This window comes from Athene cunicularia (genome assembly GCF_003259725.1).
Source record: "Athene cunicularia isolate RWA chromosome 5 unlocalized genomic scaffold, athCun1 chr5_part1, whole genome shotgun sequence".
In the NCBI taxonomy this organism is placed as follows: Eukaryota; Metazoa; Chordata; class Aves; order Strigiformes; family Strigidae; genus Athene; species Athene cunicularia.
This window is the reverse complement of record NW_020799101.1, coordinates 7,832,307-7,850,302: the sequence shown is the minus strand read 5'-3', so window position 1 is coordinate 7,850,302 and position 17,996 is coordinate 7,832,307. Positions and strand designations below refer to the sequence as shown.

General features: G+C 39.7%; 1 protein-coding gene across 3 annotated transcripts in view; it reads right to left on the bottom strand.

The window, feature by feature from the left end:
- WDR89 (WD repeat domain 89) overlaps positions 1 to 17,858 on the bottom strand; it is a 26,071-nt gene extending 8,213 nt beyond the window's left edge. For 2 of the 3 annotated variants that reach the window (XR_003398485.1, XR_003398486.1), the window contains exons 1-2: positions 17,702 to 17,858; positions 364 to 2,282 (exon numbers count right to left, since the gene is read on the bottom strand). Coding sequence is in view for 1 of the 3 variants with exons in the window: in XM_026849404.1 (XP_026705205.1) it covers positions 1,082 to 2,251 (1,170 nt within the window). In the remaining 2 variants the exon portion in view is untranslated. Of the gene's footprint in view, positions 1 to 363; positions 2,283 to 2,420; positions 2,465 to 17,701 lie in introns of those variants that run through there. The other variant, XM_026849404.1, reaches the window with a different exon arrangement.
- Positions 17,859 to 17,996: the final 138 nt, after the last annotated feature.

Below are 17,996 nucleotides of genomic sequence, written 5' to 3'. Positions count from 1 at the left end.
CACTGCTTCAGAAGTACAGAGCAATTTTTGCACCACTTAATAGATATTTGATGGAATACTAAACCAAAGCTGTCCTAGGGAGGTGTATAAGCTTAAAACCTCTCTGCAGAGAGACACGTTTCTTAAAGGACACACACTAACCTCTAAAAAAGTCTCCTCATACTGGTCTGTTACTCTATAACTAGTCTCAGAAGGCAGCCTTCATTTCTGATTTTAACATTCCCACTTAGCACCCAATGCTTGCTTATTTCAAATGCAGGATTTGGGATTTTAAGCACCCCTGGTGTAATTATACCTATCAATTTCTTCCACCCACTGAAGATCTGCCCAGTCTTCGCCCCCCCCCCCCCGAGATGCACTTACCAGGAGAGAATGAAGCTGCTTGCAAGCTTCTTGGGTCTTTTCACGCAGGAAATAATGTCAGATTAACAGTTCTCATACACTTAAAAATTAGCTGCTTGGAATCACGTGCTCCTCTTTGGTTGAATACATTCATATCTTTGCTATGAAAAATAATGGCTTTAACTGCTTCTTTATGAGCTTGTTATAAACCAGTGATATGACAGTGCAAAACAGGACTTATTTTCTGTTTCATCAAGAAGTAATTCCCTCAGGCACTAAGATGTGACATAAAATCTTTTAATATATTGAGCAATTTAAGTTCTCTGTAAAGAAAGCAAAATACAGCATGAAATACAAAAGCTTTTAAAACATGCCAGGGAATTTCAGTGGAAAGGTAACAAATTATGCAAGCCACAGGCCTATATTACACATTAAAAATGTTGGCTGAGACATGAAACAACCACAGAAACATTTTTATATAATATGATTTAAGATCTATTGTTTGAGAGCTCAAGAGCAAACATTTACTCTTTTCTGATTAATATTAGCAACTTAAAAAACAAAAACAAAACCAAACAAAGAAAGGCATTCTTCTGATGATTGAAACGCATTCCCAGGTAGAATTCAAGCATCGTGGTTCTTTCCACTGAATACCCCCAAATAAAGCACAGCCAAGTACTGCCCAAGAGATTAAACACCAGGAAAGCTCTACACAGCAGAGACTCCCATCTTCAGAATTTTACTTTTTCCTGCTTTTGAGGGAGCTGTTGTGAACTCTTACTCTCTTCTGCACGGAAGAAGCTATCTTCATGGATGCTTTCTTTGCGAGGGACCTTTCCACAGCTCCGGGTTTCCATAGCAACAGCTGAGCATCCTCTCCACCCGTCAGCAGAGACTCATCTGTCGGGTTCCAGCAGCAAGAGCGAACAGCAGCAGAGTGTCCCCCACGAAGGGTGCCCGCCAGGCTCAGTCCTGCTGTGCCACAGCTGATCAGGTGAATGCTTCCTGTGGATGTTCCCCCAATGAGAAAGAGTTTGTCTGCCTTGTTGTGGTACAAGCCGCCTACCAGGTAATGCAAGCTGTCGTTTTCAATGCAGACTGTGTCTCTGACGTCCAGAACGTGCAACAGCGTTATTGGTTCTTCTGTATCTAACTGAGCAATGTCCCACCAACAAAATCCCTCATCGTGTGTCATGCAGTAGATCTGCCTATAGTCCTTCCCAGACCAGCCAATAAAACTTACAGAGGAATCTGAATTGCAAGTTGATATCAAAGCATCATCTTCATTATCCTCATTAATGTCGAACACATTAACCAACCCATCAGTTGACCCAGAAACTACCAAATTGGGTTTGATAGGATGAAAACAAATTTTAGTGATATCATCGTTGTGACTTTCAGAATAGACTCCCAAGGGTTCTTTAGTTGTGCTGGCACTGTTTGTAACGCCTCTTGCATCCCAAAACACCAGAAACGTGTCCTTTTCAACTTTTTCCGTTCCAGCACAAATGATAAGATCACTGCAGTTGATATCAAAACTGATGAAAATGTTGGAAGGATAGCCACTAAACACCTGCACAGCTTTCTGAGCTGCTAAACGAATATCCCAACATTTTACTGTACCATCACTGCATGCTGAAAACACTACACTGTCACACGTGTGAGCAAATCGGACTCCATTCAGTATCCCTGGATGGCTGCTGTACTCCCGCAGGAAGTTTAACGTTTCCCTGTTATACACCCTAATTGACTTATTGGAACATGAAACTGCCACAAAGCGACTGCTTTCAGATTGAGCAGGTTTGGAAACATCTATATCCAGTAAATAAGCAGGTTCCTCACTTAGTGTAGAACGTTTTGCTATGCACAGACTAGCAAGTTGTTCCTCAATCCTCTCCACTGCAGTCATCTCAAATGCTGCTCCTAACGTTGTCAGGAACCTGTGAGAAATAAAATGCAAGGTGAGTTTTAATTATGACATTCTAAATAATATTAGCTTTAAAAATATGTATGGAAGAGCATCTTGTGCAGAGATAACACATGAAGTAAAAAAAAAATCAGTTATCCTGGTGTCCTACGCACTACAATTTCATTTACAGAAACATAGAACCGGAAAGGGCTCCCCGAGTTAAGGAGTTCAGTCTCTTGTGACTGTAAGCACTACATCATATAATCCCCTTAGAAGATTAAATAGTCTGTCTGTGAATCCTGTGAAAGTCACTTAGCTAAATTTGCTTTATTATTTTTATAAAGTAAACAGTAAAGTGATGTTCTCCACAAGCAGAAACAAAATAGAAGTCACCACCACTACCTAAGGAGGAATAATTGTTCTAAAAAGTTGCTCAGAGGCACAGCCCACAAATAGTTGCATCAGTACAACTGCAGGACTCTTCTTAGGTGAACTTTTCTGCTGGGGGACGCACAAAGGGTAAGCAGAGAACAAAACCAAAATTATGTAGAACTACAGTCTGAAACAGCCAGATGAGACAAATTTTACAAGTATTTAGGTGTGCAATGACGCACATAAACACCTGTCAGCATACCACACACCACCTCAACAGGCCACATGACATCAGTGGAATTCACTGGAATTAAGCACCTTCGGCTTTTTCATCAGTTCTAAAAACCTAAATGTTTTTGGAGCCTACTAGAAAACCACATAATGCTGGCTCTTAGTGCAACTGATAAAAATCTTCCCTTCATAGGCAATTCTTCTCTGGCACTACTGAACCCTCCTAGAAACCCATACTATTTCAGTGATGTATGTAAATTCAAATTTTACCAAACAGAAACAAAATTTTAAAATATTCTCTCAACCCTCTCATATATAGATTCTTTTCTTAAAAAAAAAATGTTGTGCCCTTTAAAAAAAAAAATTTAAAAAGCATGTTCTCCTTTCTATAACACAAAGGAAAATTCAATTCTGTAATTGCAGCAAAGGCTTTCATCAATTTAGAGTCAGAAAAAGTACGGAAGCATTTAAATTGAAATGAGATATTTGCCACCAGAAACAATAAATGGTTTTAGTGAGTTCACAAACCACAGTCATTTTTAAAAGAAAGATGTAGGTGGGGTATGTTAAGCAAGCATAATCATCCACATGAATGACTTCTGTGAAAATTACAGGTTCAATTAGACTACTCTTCAGTGTTAAAAAAATGAACATTGAGGAAATCACAGCAGGTTCCAGGGGGTCAGTGCTCCAGTGACTTCTCACCAGCACAGATATTTCAGTTAATACAAAAAAAAGGGTAAAGCGGTACTCAGAAATCTCCTTATTTCCCTAAGGACTAGGCCAGCACCCAATCCTAGTTACCACGTGTATGAAAGGACTCTTTATGAAAAAATCCAAACAGAAATGGAGTAAAAATCAGGCAGACCCAGAATCCAAGAAAATGTTCTCATGCCTTCCCAGCTGTCCCACCACAAATTCTGCAAACTCTTCAGGCTGAATTTTTAGGGATGGAAGGAGCAAATTTCCACGTACTACTACTTTTTGGGTAATTCTTTTTATGGTCCATGAGTGACCAGCAACAAAGAAAAAGTTGCTATGACAAAACTGCATTCTGCTTTTTTTTTCTTCTTGGTGGTGTTTTTAGTTTCAGGGTTTTGCTTTCCCTCCTGTTCAGTACACACAAATATTCATGATGCCATGTGACAAACGAGCAAATTCTTAAAAAACAGCTTAAGTAGGCACACTCATAAAAGCTTAATTCCCAAATCACAAATAATCTCACTAAGCTATTTGCCTCAGTAATATCCTGACAATGAGGTCCCCAGGTTAATCTTCTACATCAAAGCAACCTTTCAGAGCACATCTACAAGTAATTTTTGCCATAAAACGCAGACATCCTGTGGAAACTCCTTTCCCCTCTGAAGAGAAGAAGTTCAACATGTTTTCTGGCATCAGCTTGCGTACAATCCTACCCACAGAGCTTGCTTCTTTCTTACTTTCCTGGGTATGTCCTCAAATGGAACAAGCTTTTACTAGAACTATTACATAAAGCGAACTGTTCTCAAACACTGCTTTGATACAGTGCTCAAACACAAAACCACTAAACTCCCATGCAAATAAACAATTTAAAATTAAGAAATAAAATATTTTAATATTGAAAAGGACAACTTCTACTTAACCCAATTTCATGAAGAATTACAATGTATGCTTCTATTTAAATACCATTTCCAGAACACATGCCTGAAGGTGGAGAAAGGAGTTTTCAAAAGCCAGCTATGCTGTAGTGCTATGGTTACTGAAAAAATTGGGTTCTCTCTGTAAACCTTTTGTAAGAAAAATTTAGTTTTCCAGACTGACCTGAATTTCCAGCTCTAAATATTCAGACTTTTTATACTCAAAAGCCCAAGTAAACTCAAACAGACATGTTCCTGACAAATGTCATCCATTTGGAAAGTAAGTTACAGTTGTTTAAATATTACTGACTTTGATAGAGTATTATTCAATGAGCAGCTTCTACAACACTCATGTCAGAGCTTTTACTGCTCAGGAGGGGAGGGAACCTGCAAGTACCTAGAAGTTGTAAAAAGCCAGAGTCTGCTAAAGTATGTTCGTTCAGATTTAATAATATTTTCTGGGAAATAAAACTAGCCCAAGATAGCTCTTAAGCTTTTACCCCTGAATGACATAGGTACAGCTATTCTGAAATACCAGAAAATGCTGTTCATGTTTCCAGATAGATGTGCAATTTATATCACCAGGAAGCTGGAGGGTACAGTTTTCAATTCTATTTCAACTCAACAACCAAGATGCCTTAAAATTGCATTTGATGGCAGCCAGGTTTTTGCTAAAACCTCAGGAAAATGTCTGCCCTAGTAAGAAAGTCTTCAGACTATTCTGAAATTGTGATTGAAGGTTATATAAACAATTCATGCTCAAACTTCAGGGTGTAGCTGCCAGCCCTTCCTTTTCAGAAGGGGAAGTTACTGTTGTATTTTGATGGGAAAGTTTAAATGGCAGGAATAGGATCTGTGTTAAATTTATTAGACAAATAGGAAACAATGGTCTTCCAAACACAATAGGAGATAACTAAGCACTGGACTGCAGCCACCTCCAACGCACAAGGTGCTCTGCTCTGAAGGAGTGAAGCACTTTTATTTCAGCACCCCTTAATTCAACAACACACGTTATCTGGTTTGTTTCGGCCACAAAGAATCCTTTGGCTCAGTATCTTTGAAACCTGACATACTTTGGATGTAGCACAACAGCCAATTGCGATGATCAGTGAGAAAAACCGCTCATGCTAATTTGACAAACTGTCTGCCACAAAGCCTTTGTAGGGCACTGACAGCTTGCTCTTGAGCTGTTTCGGTTGCAGAAGAAATCGCTGAGAGCAGTGGCCATGACATCTTTTCCCAAGGTACCTCCCCTGCTCAGAACATGAGGTAGTTAATTAAATTCAGGTTCTTCACTTATTTCAGCTCGCAGTAGCCCACTGTCTGGAGCTACAGTCTCAACACAAACTCCAGGTGATGTTAAGGTGCCAGGAAAATACCACTATGTGGCTGACGGCATCTGGCTACAGCCAGTTCTACTTGTGTTTGAAGAAGTAGCCCAATCCCAATCTCTGTGATCACCATTCCTGGCATGTAATAGCTGCATCTTTCATCTACACCCCTGAGCAAGGTGAAGTCACCTTCTACACATTAACCCGAAAGCTTCCATGTTACCGTATCTAGGCCTCTGAAACTACATTCATGGGATCTTTTCTATGAATTAACTTCACAGTTATATGCAACCCCTGCACGTCCCCTTGATAACACAACTACCAGAAACAATAAGCTTCTTGAAGGACACTCAAAACTCATTACATTTCAGGAACTCAGAATACAGTACTTTGAAATAATCTAAAATATTCTGACCTCCTGGGCATCCTACAAGGCTCCTTTAAGAAAGAAATAAGCTTGATTTTTAGAATAGAAGGTGTGAAGTGGAAGGGATGCCAAAGAGGCAGGGCAGGATTGTCAGATGCCTTTAGTATGTATTTCTCACTAGTGGAGTGTGGAAACAACCACACAGCAAGACCAGAAGCAAACAGCCAGAGGCCTCTCCAGTGATGGAGAAATGAAAGGTAAGCACCTATCCTCACAAACTAAACATGTAATATTGTCTCAGCGTATACTGCTGTGCTCTTTGTGCAGTCCTCTAAACGCTGCAGTCTCAACTCAAGCCAACAGGCTCACGAGCCCTCTTCAATCCAGAAAGTTTTTCAAAAAATAAAGCAGCAATTCATAAATTATTTCCCTTCTCCTTTTAGTGGTGTACACAAGATGCTGCCAAATTGCACAGTTCTCATTTCCAAAAGAGAATGTTAGCTCAACAACATACAGAAACATAAAATTACCTCTCTGAAGAATACCATGGAAAATGCAGGAGAAATGGAACTTTCTCAAAGATTTAATCAGTAATGTAATAGTAACTCAAGAGTAGGAGGGTAGAAACACATTGTAAAAATGAAAACAACCTGTAGTTTTGGCAATCTTCTCTGCAGAGGTCAAATACCAAAAATAGCAAGGGATTTGAACAGCGGCAGATGAAATCTTGCGCTGTTCTTTCCTACTATAAACAATACAAAGAGACCCTCCCTTTATTTTCACTATTATTAAAAGTTCAAGAACAAACTAAGAACAAACCTGGAGCTCTGGGCAGTGGAAAGCAATTCATGCATGCAACATTACATGTGGTTTGCATTTTAAAACAAAACCGCAAAGCGCAAGGTTGGCTGAGGAGAACACATTAGTACGCTGCACTTCACTAATGCAAAATGCCTTTCGAGACCTCTCCTCACTGGCACCACTTCGCAACAGAAGATGGATCAGCCCAACGATCTCAGCGCTGAGGGGAAGCACAAAACACCCATCAGGCATGCATAATTTCTGCAGGATATAAACTCCTATAGTTGATTTTGTTATTTTACCAAAGCAGAGAGCTAAGGTGTTTTTCCAGCATTTTCACAAAGCCATTTTTAGGCAAAGAGAACAGCATTTAGTCTATCAAGCAGGAAGGGAATAAGATGCGCAAGAGGCTAAAGCGCACAGACAAGATGTAAACTGCCAAGGGAATTATTTCATCCTTTCAAATCAGCTACATCTAGCTTCCAAACACAAAGCACAGCAAGAAAACAACTCCACGTAATTTTGCATTTGCAGTACAGAGAAAAATATATCAAGAGAGCTGAAAGGAGGACAAAGATAAAATGCTGCCACAACAAAGTCGATAAGAACAAAAAAAATTAGGTCTATCAAACTATCTGCCTTTCATGAAATCAACTCCTACCCTCCCACCAGTACAGACCTGAGGGGTACAATCCTGTTCAGCAATGAAGAGAAGAGATGTAGGTGGGACAGAGAGCCAAGGAACTGGCCTTAAACTGCGGTATTGGTTAGAGGGAAAAAATAAGAGTCAGAGCTAGGAGAGAACAAAGGCAAAAAGTCACAGGAGCTCAGTGCTTTGGGGTTTGATAATCTAAAAAAAAAGGAAACTACAACTTTTATGTACTCATCTTTCAGGGGAATAGGCAGGTGTTCATGTCAATATAGAAAACCTCTTTTTGAATGTTATACCAGATATCCCTACAGAGAGAACACAAAAATAACTTTTATATTTGACCAGGCATAGTTTTAAATGCACAAATCAAAAAAAAAAACCATACATTGACTATTTTCATCAAAAGAGAACTTTTAAAATTAGGTGTAAGATTTTACATTCCAACCAGAAAGAACTATTCACATCTTGCATCCAACAATGGAAAATACAGCAGAGGCACAGGCAAGATTTAGAATATTTAGGTATGCCTTCAGATCCAAATTGCAATTAATTTAATATTCAAACTTGAGCAACTGAAACTTATATCAATCTCAATCAATATTGATATTGCTATAAATTCACGAACCAAAGGGATTGGTAAAAAGCTGCAAAGGACTCAGATAAGAAAAATCTAAGTGTAGAATAATATAATTTAAAAATTCAAATAAGCCAGAAAACAACATATAAAACTATAAAATTTCTCAAAATACTAATTTTGGCTTCAAATTTAAGTCCACATTTTAAAAAATCTGATGCTCAGATACCTAAACTACCTTCTCTAGGACAGTTTAGGAAATCCTGACATAAAACATGGGAAATACAGTTCCTCAATATGCTAAGAAGTTGTGTCAAGCTACTTCATACATGTTTGAGAATTTTCCTTTTTCAGACTTCTCTTTCATTCGATTCCATGCTAGTGACAGAGACCTACTCACAGAGGAGCAGCAAAGCAAGCCCTCTGTCACCAAAATCACACTGACATGAGCAGCTGGATCCACCTGAGAACTTCCTTGTGAGGGGACAGTTTCCTAGCAGTGACCTCACCAGGCAGAGGATGTCATTGTATCCAGGTGTTGATGAGGCGGTCATCCAATAAAGGAGACTGCAAGGAAGTAAGAGGATAAGAGATGCTCTATTTTACTCCCACGGCTATTCTCAGATCAAGCTGACAGAAGCTGCAGCAGAAGCAATCCTATCGTATAAAGACAGATCCGAAAGATTCCCAGGCAAAGGTTAAATTACAGAAAGAGAGACTGTAATCGGGACATTTATCTTTTAAATTCTATATAGTCTCCTTTATTTTTGTAAAGAATACTGTATTTAAAAGCCCTCTGCAAAAGCTGAGCTATGCCCAAATTGCACGCTCACGGCCTCTGAACAGGTAAATGACAAACTGTGCATCTGCAGGTGGATTCTACAGGACAGGCCAGAGCTGCCAAGAAAACCGTCCTAGCACTGGGCCTTGGCTTTTGCACAGGAGTTAAGTCTCCGAGAGAGGGGGTCAAATATGAGATTTGTGCTGACTCCTCCCTTCTGCCCTCTCCTCCCAGGCACAGACAGTGCCTAACCTGTACTCCAGCCCAGCACACTGACAACATGTGGGGTGAGGCATCCAGCCCACCTTCTAAAAGAAGGGTAAGCATCCAGCAGGGGAGTCACGGCCAGCTGACAGAGACCTCCTCCTGCGACAGGACCCAGCACAGTGTTAACACCTCCATGAGGGATAGCAGGTGGATGATGTGCACATCCCACCAGCTTCAGAAGACTTCACTGCCCACATGCTATGCAAACATCAGTGCTCCTCCCAACTCCAGCAGACGCCAGGTAACTCACAGCTTCAGAACGCAGCACCTTTGTGTCCTGGTGTCTGCAACGTAACCACGGTTATTCAGTCAACCCACTTCAAAACTTGAAGAGAATGCAAGTCTCAGACTTCTGCATTTGTGTTTATCTCATCAGACCACACTGATTACAGAAAAGTAATTTCCTTTATCTTGTGAGCACCTCCCACCATAGACACCATCCTGACATTACTTTTTGTGACCACAAGCACAAGATACAGAACTAATCAGTCTCTCAATTACATACAGCCAGCAACTGCTGGAAATCAAACATGTAGGGTACAGCGTTCTCCTGCACATAGTATGAAGTTTTTCTCCATTCACATTTCCACAATATAACCATGAGCAACCAAGAGAAGGTTTGTACCTTTCTCTGAACTATTTCTCACCTCCACACTAGCAGCATTTTCTTTTGTTAAAAGGTCACACAGCTTGCTGCTTGACTTGGCACTAGAGCTATGCACCAAGATGGTCATCTCACAGATAAAGACGACAGAAGTAAAGCATTCATCTGACTGAATTTGAACAAGACCTTGGCCTACAAACACTTACTAGTGCCAATTCTGGCAGAACAGCATACTGAGTAATTCCAAACAAAATGCAACACTCACTCTTTACTTTCTTAATCAGTAAAACAAAGACAGTGTTTGTCCAACTCATAATACTTGTGTACACAAACATGAGTAAGTACAGTCAGCAGCAGATTTTTGAAAGAAAAAGCCTTGTTATGAACATCTACAAGATAAAATCCAAAAGCCACAGTAACACTGGAATGCACCTGCAAATTCCACAATCAAAAAATGCTTCAGTACCCTTTCAAGTTTGAGATTACAAGAAAGGACTCCGAGTGACGATTTTCAGGGCCATTTTAAGCATAACAAACCCACCACATGAATGGGCAACCCCAATCACCCACCCTTCAGAGAAAGGTGACAGGAAAAAATTACTTATGCTGCTGCACAAATAATTTAATGACTCTGAAATAACATCATTTATTTCCTTCAATTTAGACATTGCCACTTGGTACCAACAGCCTCATACAAAAAAAAAAAAACAACAAAAAAACGAACATAAGTAAGAAGATTCTTCCCAAATATTAATAATTTCGGCTGCAATTCTTCCAAATAATTTGTTTCTACACCACAGGAAGCCTGGTGTTTCAGCCTAAATTTAGCAGCAACATTAATAAAAGGATACAAAGAAATTTAGCTACAGCAGGAAAAATAACTCCCACTACCACACACTGGTGCTAAAATACCTATGAGATGAAATGTTTTATTTGCCAGAATGTTTTAGAAATTCTTTCACAACAGTAATTTAGCTTAAGTACACTTTGTTACCAGAGCTCATTCTTCAAAACACAAGACTGCTATGTTTTTAAGACTCTTTTCTTAAAAACCCAAGCTTAAATCAGCTACTGCAGTTCTCATATTCACTTGGGATGTTGCTGGTGAACTGATAAGAAGACATTCCCCTACATGTGCAGACGTAGCACCAGTATTTTCCAAATATGACATTTGTGTGCTTGGCAATTTTTAACACTACACTAACATCACTGCCTAAACAATCCTCTGCAGTTCCAGATGTATCTGCACAAGCACAAACATCTGTCAAGCCTAAGCAGGGGAAATTATTTCTCCTCTTCTTCCTCATTTGCTTCCCCAGGAACATGCACAACACTAACTAAGGTATCTTCACCAGTCACATCCTACTGTATCTATTTTTGATATTTAGCTAATCCAGAACATCACCCCATCAAGGTAATTTGTCAGATCCTCTCCAGTATCAAAGCAACAGGAGAAACTGGAGATCCTTGTGTACCCATGCATTGACTATCAATTTCCAAACACGCTCTTCATGTATAGCCTGACAGCTGGAGGCTCTGCTGAATCCTTATCATGCCCTAAGCTCACTTTTCAATGCTTTGTAGCAGACAAAAGGAAAAGATGTCATCTAAGTGACAACAGTAGGCTAGAAGGGGCTGAAATAAAAGGTTTTAGAGCTACACTGACTCTACCCTGTTCAAGAGAATTTACTTTGCAGTCTCCATAAAAGATGCTAAGCTATCACGTATGTGCACATTGTACCCATAAAGGCACCCTCTTCAGCTGTTTTCAAGAGTCTTTAGACAGTGTTTATACTTGAATCATTCGCAGCACTCCAGTATGAGCTTTAACCATGCCATACACAGATAAATTATTTTCCCCTTTTTACAACATCCAAGTGCACAGTGATTTTCCACCATACTGCACTGGAAGTTCATGTTCAACTGCCTTTTCACTATAAGAGTGATTTAGGAGTCACTCATAAGAAATGTAATCGTGAAAAGGAAGGACAAAAGAGCAAGTATGTAGGTATTGATACTCTACCACTTTCTGATCAAGAGATCTACTGTATGCAGCAACACAGACAATCACTGCTGGCAAATCACAGCAAAAACTACATGGTTTTGTTAGCACCCAGAAATCCCTAAAACCTGGGTGGGGAATTTATTTTTCCAAGATCCACAAAGACTTTTCCAACATCTTCGGCACACAGTGTTGCTCTAAAACTAGTCAAGGATAAAAAACGAAGTCAAGAACTTTATGCTCTCTATAATAATCCTGCTCTCAAGCCACGTTTTTTCTCAATGCTTTAGTCAATCCATATTTTGCAGGGTCACAGTAGGTTGCCAGCAGGGCTCTTTGCTGAAGCCAGTCTCTTGATAATGAAACCATAATCAAGTGCAGAGGAGGATGGGTTAGATGATCCAGGGAATGACTGTTTATTTTATGAGAAGTCATTGGGATGCTTGGCAAAGAGAGAGACTGAAAGGGGATATGATTGCTATCTACAAATACTTCAAAGGAATAAATGCTGAGGAGGGAGGGGAGCTACTCAAGAACAATACTGGCACAATACTTAAAGAGTATAAATTGACCATAAATAAAATTTAGAGCAGAAATTATAAAGTTTATCTTTCAAAATAGTTTCCAATTAGAAGAGCAGGGGCAAAAACCTTGACTGTCTTCATCTACTTTTATAACCTCATCAGCGTGGCACCCACAACTGCCCTTGCACAGCAAAGAACACAAACAGGAAGGCAGACTGGAAAACAAACAACTACGAGATAAGCTGGCTCATCATTTCTTCCCGGAAGATACCACATGGCCAGACCGATCATAGCAAGACATGATATTTGCTTACTGCACTTTTTCAGAAGCAGCATTAAGACTGTACTAAGAGGGCATGTACATGCACAGAGAGAATGCAGCTTCCAGCATAAGGTGGCTTCCTCACCCCGTGCTCCTGAAATTGTCAGGATAAAAGTCTAAAGACCTGAGCGTGCCCCTGCAGACAGCCGCACCTTTCTGCAAAGACTGTTGCGCAGGAAACGCAAGGCCTCCCTCTCCAGTTCGACTGTTTATCAGCCACTGCGGCGCAGAACTGAAGGCTTTTAGTGCCGCCGGCCGGGGGCCACACGCTGTTATTTCGCACTCAGTCCACGGGGTGTCACTGGTGACCAACACTCGGGAGCGCCTCCGGGCCCCCCAGCAGCTGCAGTCACAGGTTCAGATCACCGATTCAAAAGCAGAGCACTTATTCTTTTTATTGCATTTATATATTCCTACACTCATTTTAATCGGGTATAAGCCGATTGTCTCCTCCAGCAGAGTGACAGTCATGGAAACAAAAATGTAATTTACAGGGGAAGGCACAGGAAATAAGCCTGAAGTACTGTGAGGAACATCATTAAGGTACCAGCATTTTCTTTTCCTTTTAAAAGCCTCAGGTCCTCAAATCAGACTATTAATCCAAAATCACAGCCCTCACTTAGAACTGTCTAGCAGCAAAAACTGGAGAAGAAAAAAAAAAATCCAAATTCAACTACACTGAAACCCTCTCTTTCTGATCTGTCAAAGATTAAAAAGAAATTACATGTTCTTTTTTAAAATCTCATTTTTGTGAATTCAGTTCAGACCTTTTGATCTTTCAAACTTCATGATAATGTGAGCTGTGACTCTTATATTTCCATGCAACGCACACAGAAGCATACAGGGAACAACTGACATTTGTGCATTTGTATTTGCTCTTTCAGCATTCAGCAAATGTCAAGTCCAGAAACACCCATCACTAACTTCTTCCAGGGAAGGGCAGTGGGAACAAACCAAATCCACAACTATAAAACCTTTCCTCTCTCAACCTTACACTCACATCTGGCTCCTATGAACATTATTGAAGCAGGAACATTCAATACACATACATGGTAATAGTTACCCAAGGCATTAAACCACTTGAATTCATTTTCCTTAAATCTGTTTTTCCTCCCTTTCAAAACTGAATCACTTTCTTCCTTAGATATACTGACATATTGCGTAAAGTAAAATCAACTTCACTTACCTCAAAAAAAACACTCTTTCACAAACCGTATACAAAACTTGAGTAAGTCAGGTTTGTTAGTAAAAGAGCTGCATGTTTCTAAACAAGAATTTTTGCTTTCACAGCCATCTGCTTATCCCTTCTGATTTCAAAGAAGAATAACAACACTTAAATCCAGCTCTCAGTCATTCCCATAGCAACAAACATACACATGTGCTTATTACTGAAAGATCCTCAAATTATTAAAAAGTAATCAGCATATGAAGCTTCCTATTCCAGGTACTGCCAGCATATAACTTCATCTAGCAAGCAATTTGCCAATTTTAGTTAAATGCTGGGTTGTCATTTCACCAATTTAACAGCTTACAAATTGTACAGCACTTCCACATCTTCTTTTTAATGGGAAGCTGAGTGATAGTTTTGCCTAGCAATAACAGGCATGGGAAAACAGAAATATCACAGTAGTTATGGCTAGCTTCAGAGAGAGGTGCAAATTAAAAGTTGTAATAAACTAAAAAGAAAAAAGATTACGATTCTGCTGAAGAAAAAAAAACAGCAGTGGCTACAGGTATTAACGATATGTTCATTCATCTAAAAGAAAAGTGAAATTGCAGGAAAGACACTCAACATTTTCAGATTCAATTGCTTCTACACACAAGAACACAAGAACAATATAGCAAAAAAATAATTTTACTTTAAAGCTAATTTTTTTAATCAGCTAGTTTCATCCAGCATAAGAACTATGAGTGTTTCAAGGCACCTGTTTTTTCACAGATGAGATTCTGTTGCTATATTAAACAAAGAATTTCCAGAACCCTTTAGTTCTGAATTTTCATTAAGTTTTCATTTAGCTGGAAAACTAGAGAACTAAAGAAAAATAGCAAGGGTCCTTGTAAGGCCACAGCAGAGCCTTATATAAAACAAGTCTCAAAGAGCAAAACAATAAGGCCTAAGAGGTTTTAAAATTCTTTAATGCCTCTATCTGTTGCAACTTCTAGCCAGAAACTAAACATTAAGGTCACCTCAAAACATTTTCAAGAATACAAACAGTGTAATAAAAAATAAGAAAAATCTGAGAATATTAACAGTCTGCAAGCAGTGCCTTCAGATTAATATGAAAAGGGTAGATAAATTTGTGTATACCCTGTAAAGGATGTAAACAACAGTACAGATGGTTTGTCTCACAAAGGAGATTAAGCTAGATAATGACTTAAACACCTGACACAATGAAACAGAATAAAAATGTATCAGACTGAAGAGTTTTCAAGAAAACATTCATGCAAACTTGTATGGACAGCTGCACAATATTTGCTTCCTGACAGTACTTACAAAATATTTTGATCATTGAAAACACTCGAATATCCTGCAAGTCCTAGAAATAGGGCAGAAAACACATTACCTGCTGGGACCTTCAGACAGCCTAATGAAATTACTCAGTATTTTTCCTGCAATTTGAGCATGATTATTTCAGTGACAGAAGACTGGCTTACTTTCTTTTTCCAGTGAATTGTCCATCCCCCATCTCCTGCTTTGTTCTCATCAAAATATTTTGTTGAAACTTGCATCAAAGTACTAGCTAAGGCAAAAATACATGACAGAAACAGTTCATCCAAAATACTGAAATATAACCTGAAGTTCAGCAACATTTCAGTGTCAGACATCCTTCACTCCCAGCCTCAAGCTTTATCTACCAAAGCATCAATCTACACACAGTTTCACTATCTCTGCCATTTATTATAGAAGATAATCAACACACTGGTTGGTCACATCCATGCACTAAGTTACCTCCAATATATATTTAAATAATCAGCCCTAAATTAAGGCTCTAAGGTTCTCTACAGACTGCACTGAACATGTCCCATCTCTGCATGCTGACTATGCCAGTCTCCTAAATTAACAAAACATGCTTCTGCCTGATCTGAACCAGCACAGCCCTGCTTGGTTGGTAGGTGAAGTGCTGCAGTAGATGTGTCCTTGCTCCCGGCTTCAACAGCTGCAGGCAGGAAGGAGGGAACAGTGGAGAGTGGGGTCAGGCTAAAGTCTGAAGAGGTCAAAGGCATGTTTAAAGCTGAACTTCCTAACCCCACACGGCTACAGGCAACATGCACTTTTACGCCCATTGTCCATCTTGCACCTAAACTGCTTGCAAGTCACAAAACACACCTCCAAAACCTGGCCTTAACAAGTCTCTGATTCACAAGTCTTGACACATTTTTGTCTGGTGTGAAGCCCACTAATAGAGTTGTCATCACACAGGAGAAGCTGACCCACACAGAAGCTGTCTTTTCATTCACCAATTAAAACCAAGTCCTAGAAGTGTGCACAGGCCACTTCACAACAACACAGCTGCTTTCCTTTTTCTCAAAAAACCCTCAGAAATCCCATTACTTGTATAGTTACAGTAAAAGCATATCAAAACTACAGAACCCAGCTAGGAAATGATGCCAGCATGTACCAACAATCTGGTTTTACACAAGACCTCCCATGCAATCAGGTACAGACCAGATCCCAAGGTTGCCCAGCAAAGGACTCATGTCTTCAAGACTGACAGAGTGAAAGAAAAAAAAAATAATTTAAAAAAAAATCACTTATACTTAAGGAATTAAAAAAAAATTACCTAAACATCATTGATCATCCCATGTACAGCTGAACTCTTATGTGGCAAAAACTGAAGATAATAATTTCCAAAAAGTCTGAGAACGCACAAGAAACAACCAGGCCCTGCATCGCTGTCTACATATGCAGAGGCTGCTGAGGAGTCCTAGGCCCACCTTCCCTACAAGAAGAATTGTTACTTGACCCCATCAAAACATATCTGAAGGAAAATGTAAATAGCTACCACAGTCTTTAAGCAAACAGAAACCAACACATAAAGTTTAAACACGCATTATGTAAAATTAGCAACTAGAAAGCAATCCTTGGCATAGACACAAGGAGAAACTTTTTCAGTTACTCTGTCGACAATGACAATTATCCTATAGGAGCTGTTGTGCACACACACTTCACTGAATCTGACCATTGTTCTCAAACAGCAAACCCATTTAAAATGTTAGGAAATAAATGGCATTGACACAGCTTAGTTCTAAGAACAAAGTTTTTACAGACCCAAAACCCAGCATACTAATAAAAGACCTTGTGTTTCTGCATTCTTCCAAATATACATTTATAGGAAAAATTAATTTGGAATTACAGAATCATAACCAATATGAGTCTGTAATATAATAAGAGCACTAACAATTCTAGTCCCTGTATTTTGTAGAAAAATGTTTATTCTCCAACACAGCACATTTGAAATACCTGTTGGTTATATAAAACATCATTTAAGGATATATGTATTGCAGCTTTAGCAGTAGTTTCTCTACTTTCTTCCAAAACATAAAAAGTTTTGTTTTACTTTTTTGCCAGGAAATAAAACAACAAAAAAACAACTAAACTAAACCCTTTTATTTCCTCTTCTGACCTTTTCTTTTTTTTTATTTTAAACTGTTGTTAAAAAAAGATCCTGATCTTCACCACCCGTAGATGAGGTCAGCTGGTACTTCCCAGTATAACTTTTTAATAAACATTTTATCTGTTAATACAAGTCCTAACTTTAACTCTGACGGTCTGTAAGTGGCCAGTCACAATCCTAATAAGATGTGCCTGCCCAAATTAGCAATACACTGACCCAGCCCTCACACCAGGCTCAATCCCAGCTCACTCTCTCCCAGACACAGCATCCAAGCTAGAAAGGGTGACCAGGCCAATGTCGACCCTCCAACAGCCCCTGTTCGGACTGCTTGGAGAGCACAGTTTGCCTTTCTAAACTTCCAGGCTTCACTGAGTAACAGGATGAACTCACAGTGTAAGTCGAGTGTTTTTATTCACGCTTTACCAGCGACGCAGGCAGCATCACTACCAGCAAAGCACGAGGTGCTTCCATTTAGCCTAATGGAAAAAGGAAAGTCAGCGGTGAGGGAAAGAAACTTCAGGACCCGCTCTTTCTCCTCCCGACCGCACAGGGCACCGCATACACCAAGAGGCGTCCGGCCCCGATGCACGGGGGCAGGCCGGGGGCACCCCCCAGCCGTTACTCCATCATAAACCACCCGCCCCAGGCACCCCCCTCCTCCCCCACCCCAAATCACACAGGCCCA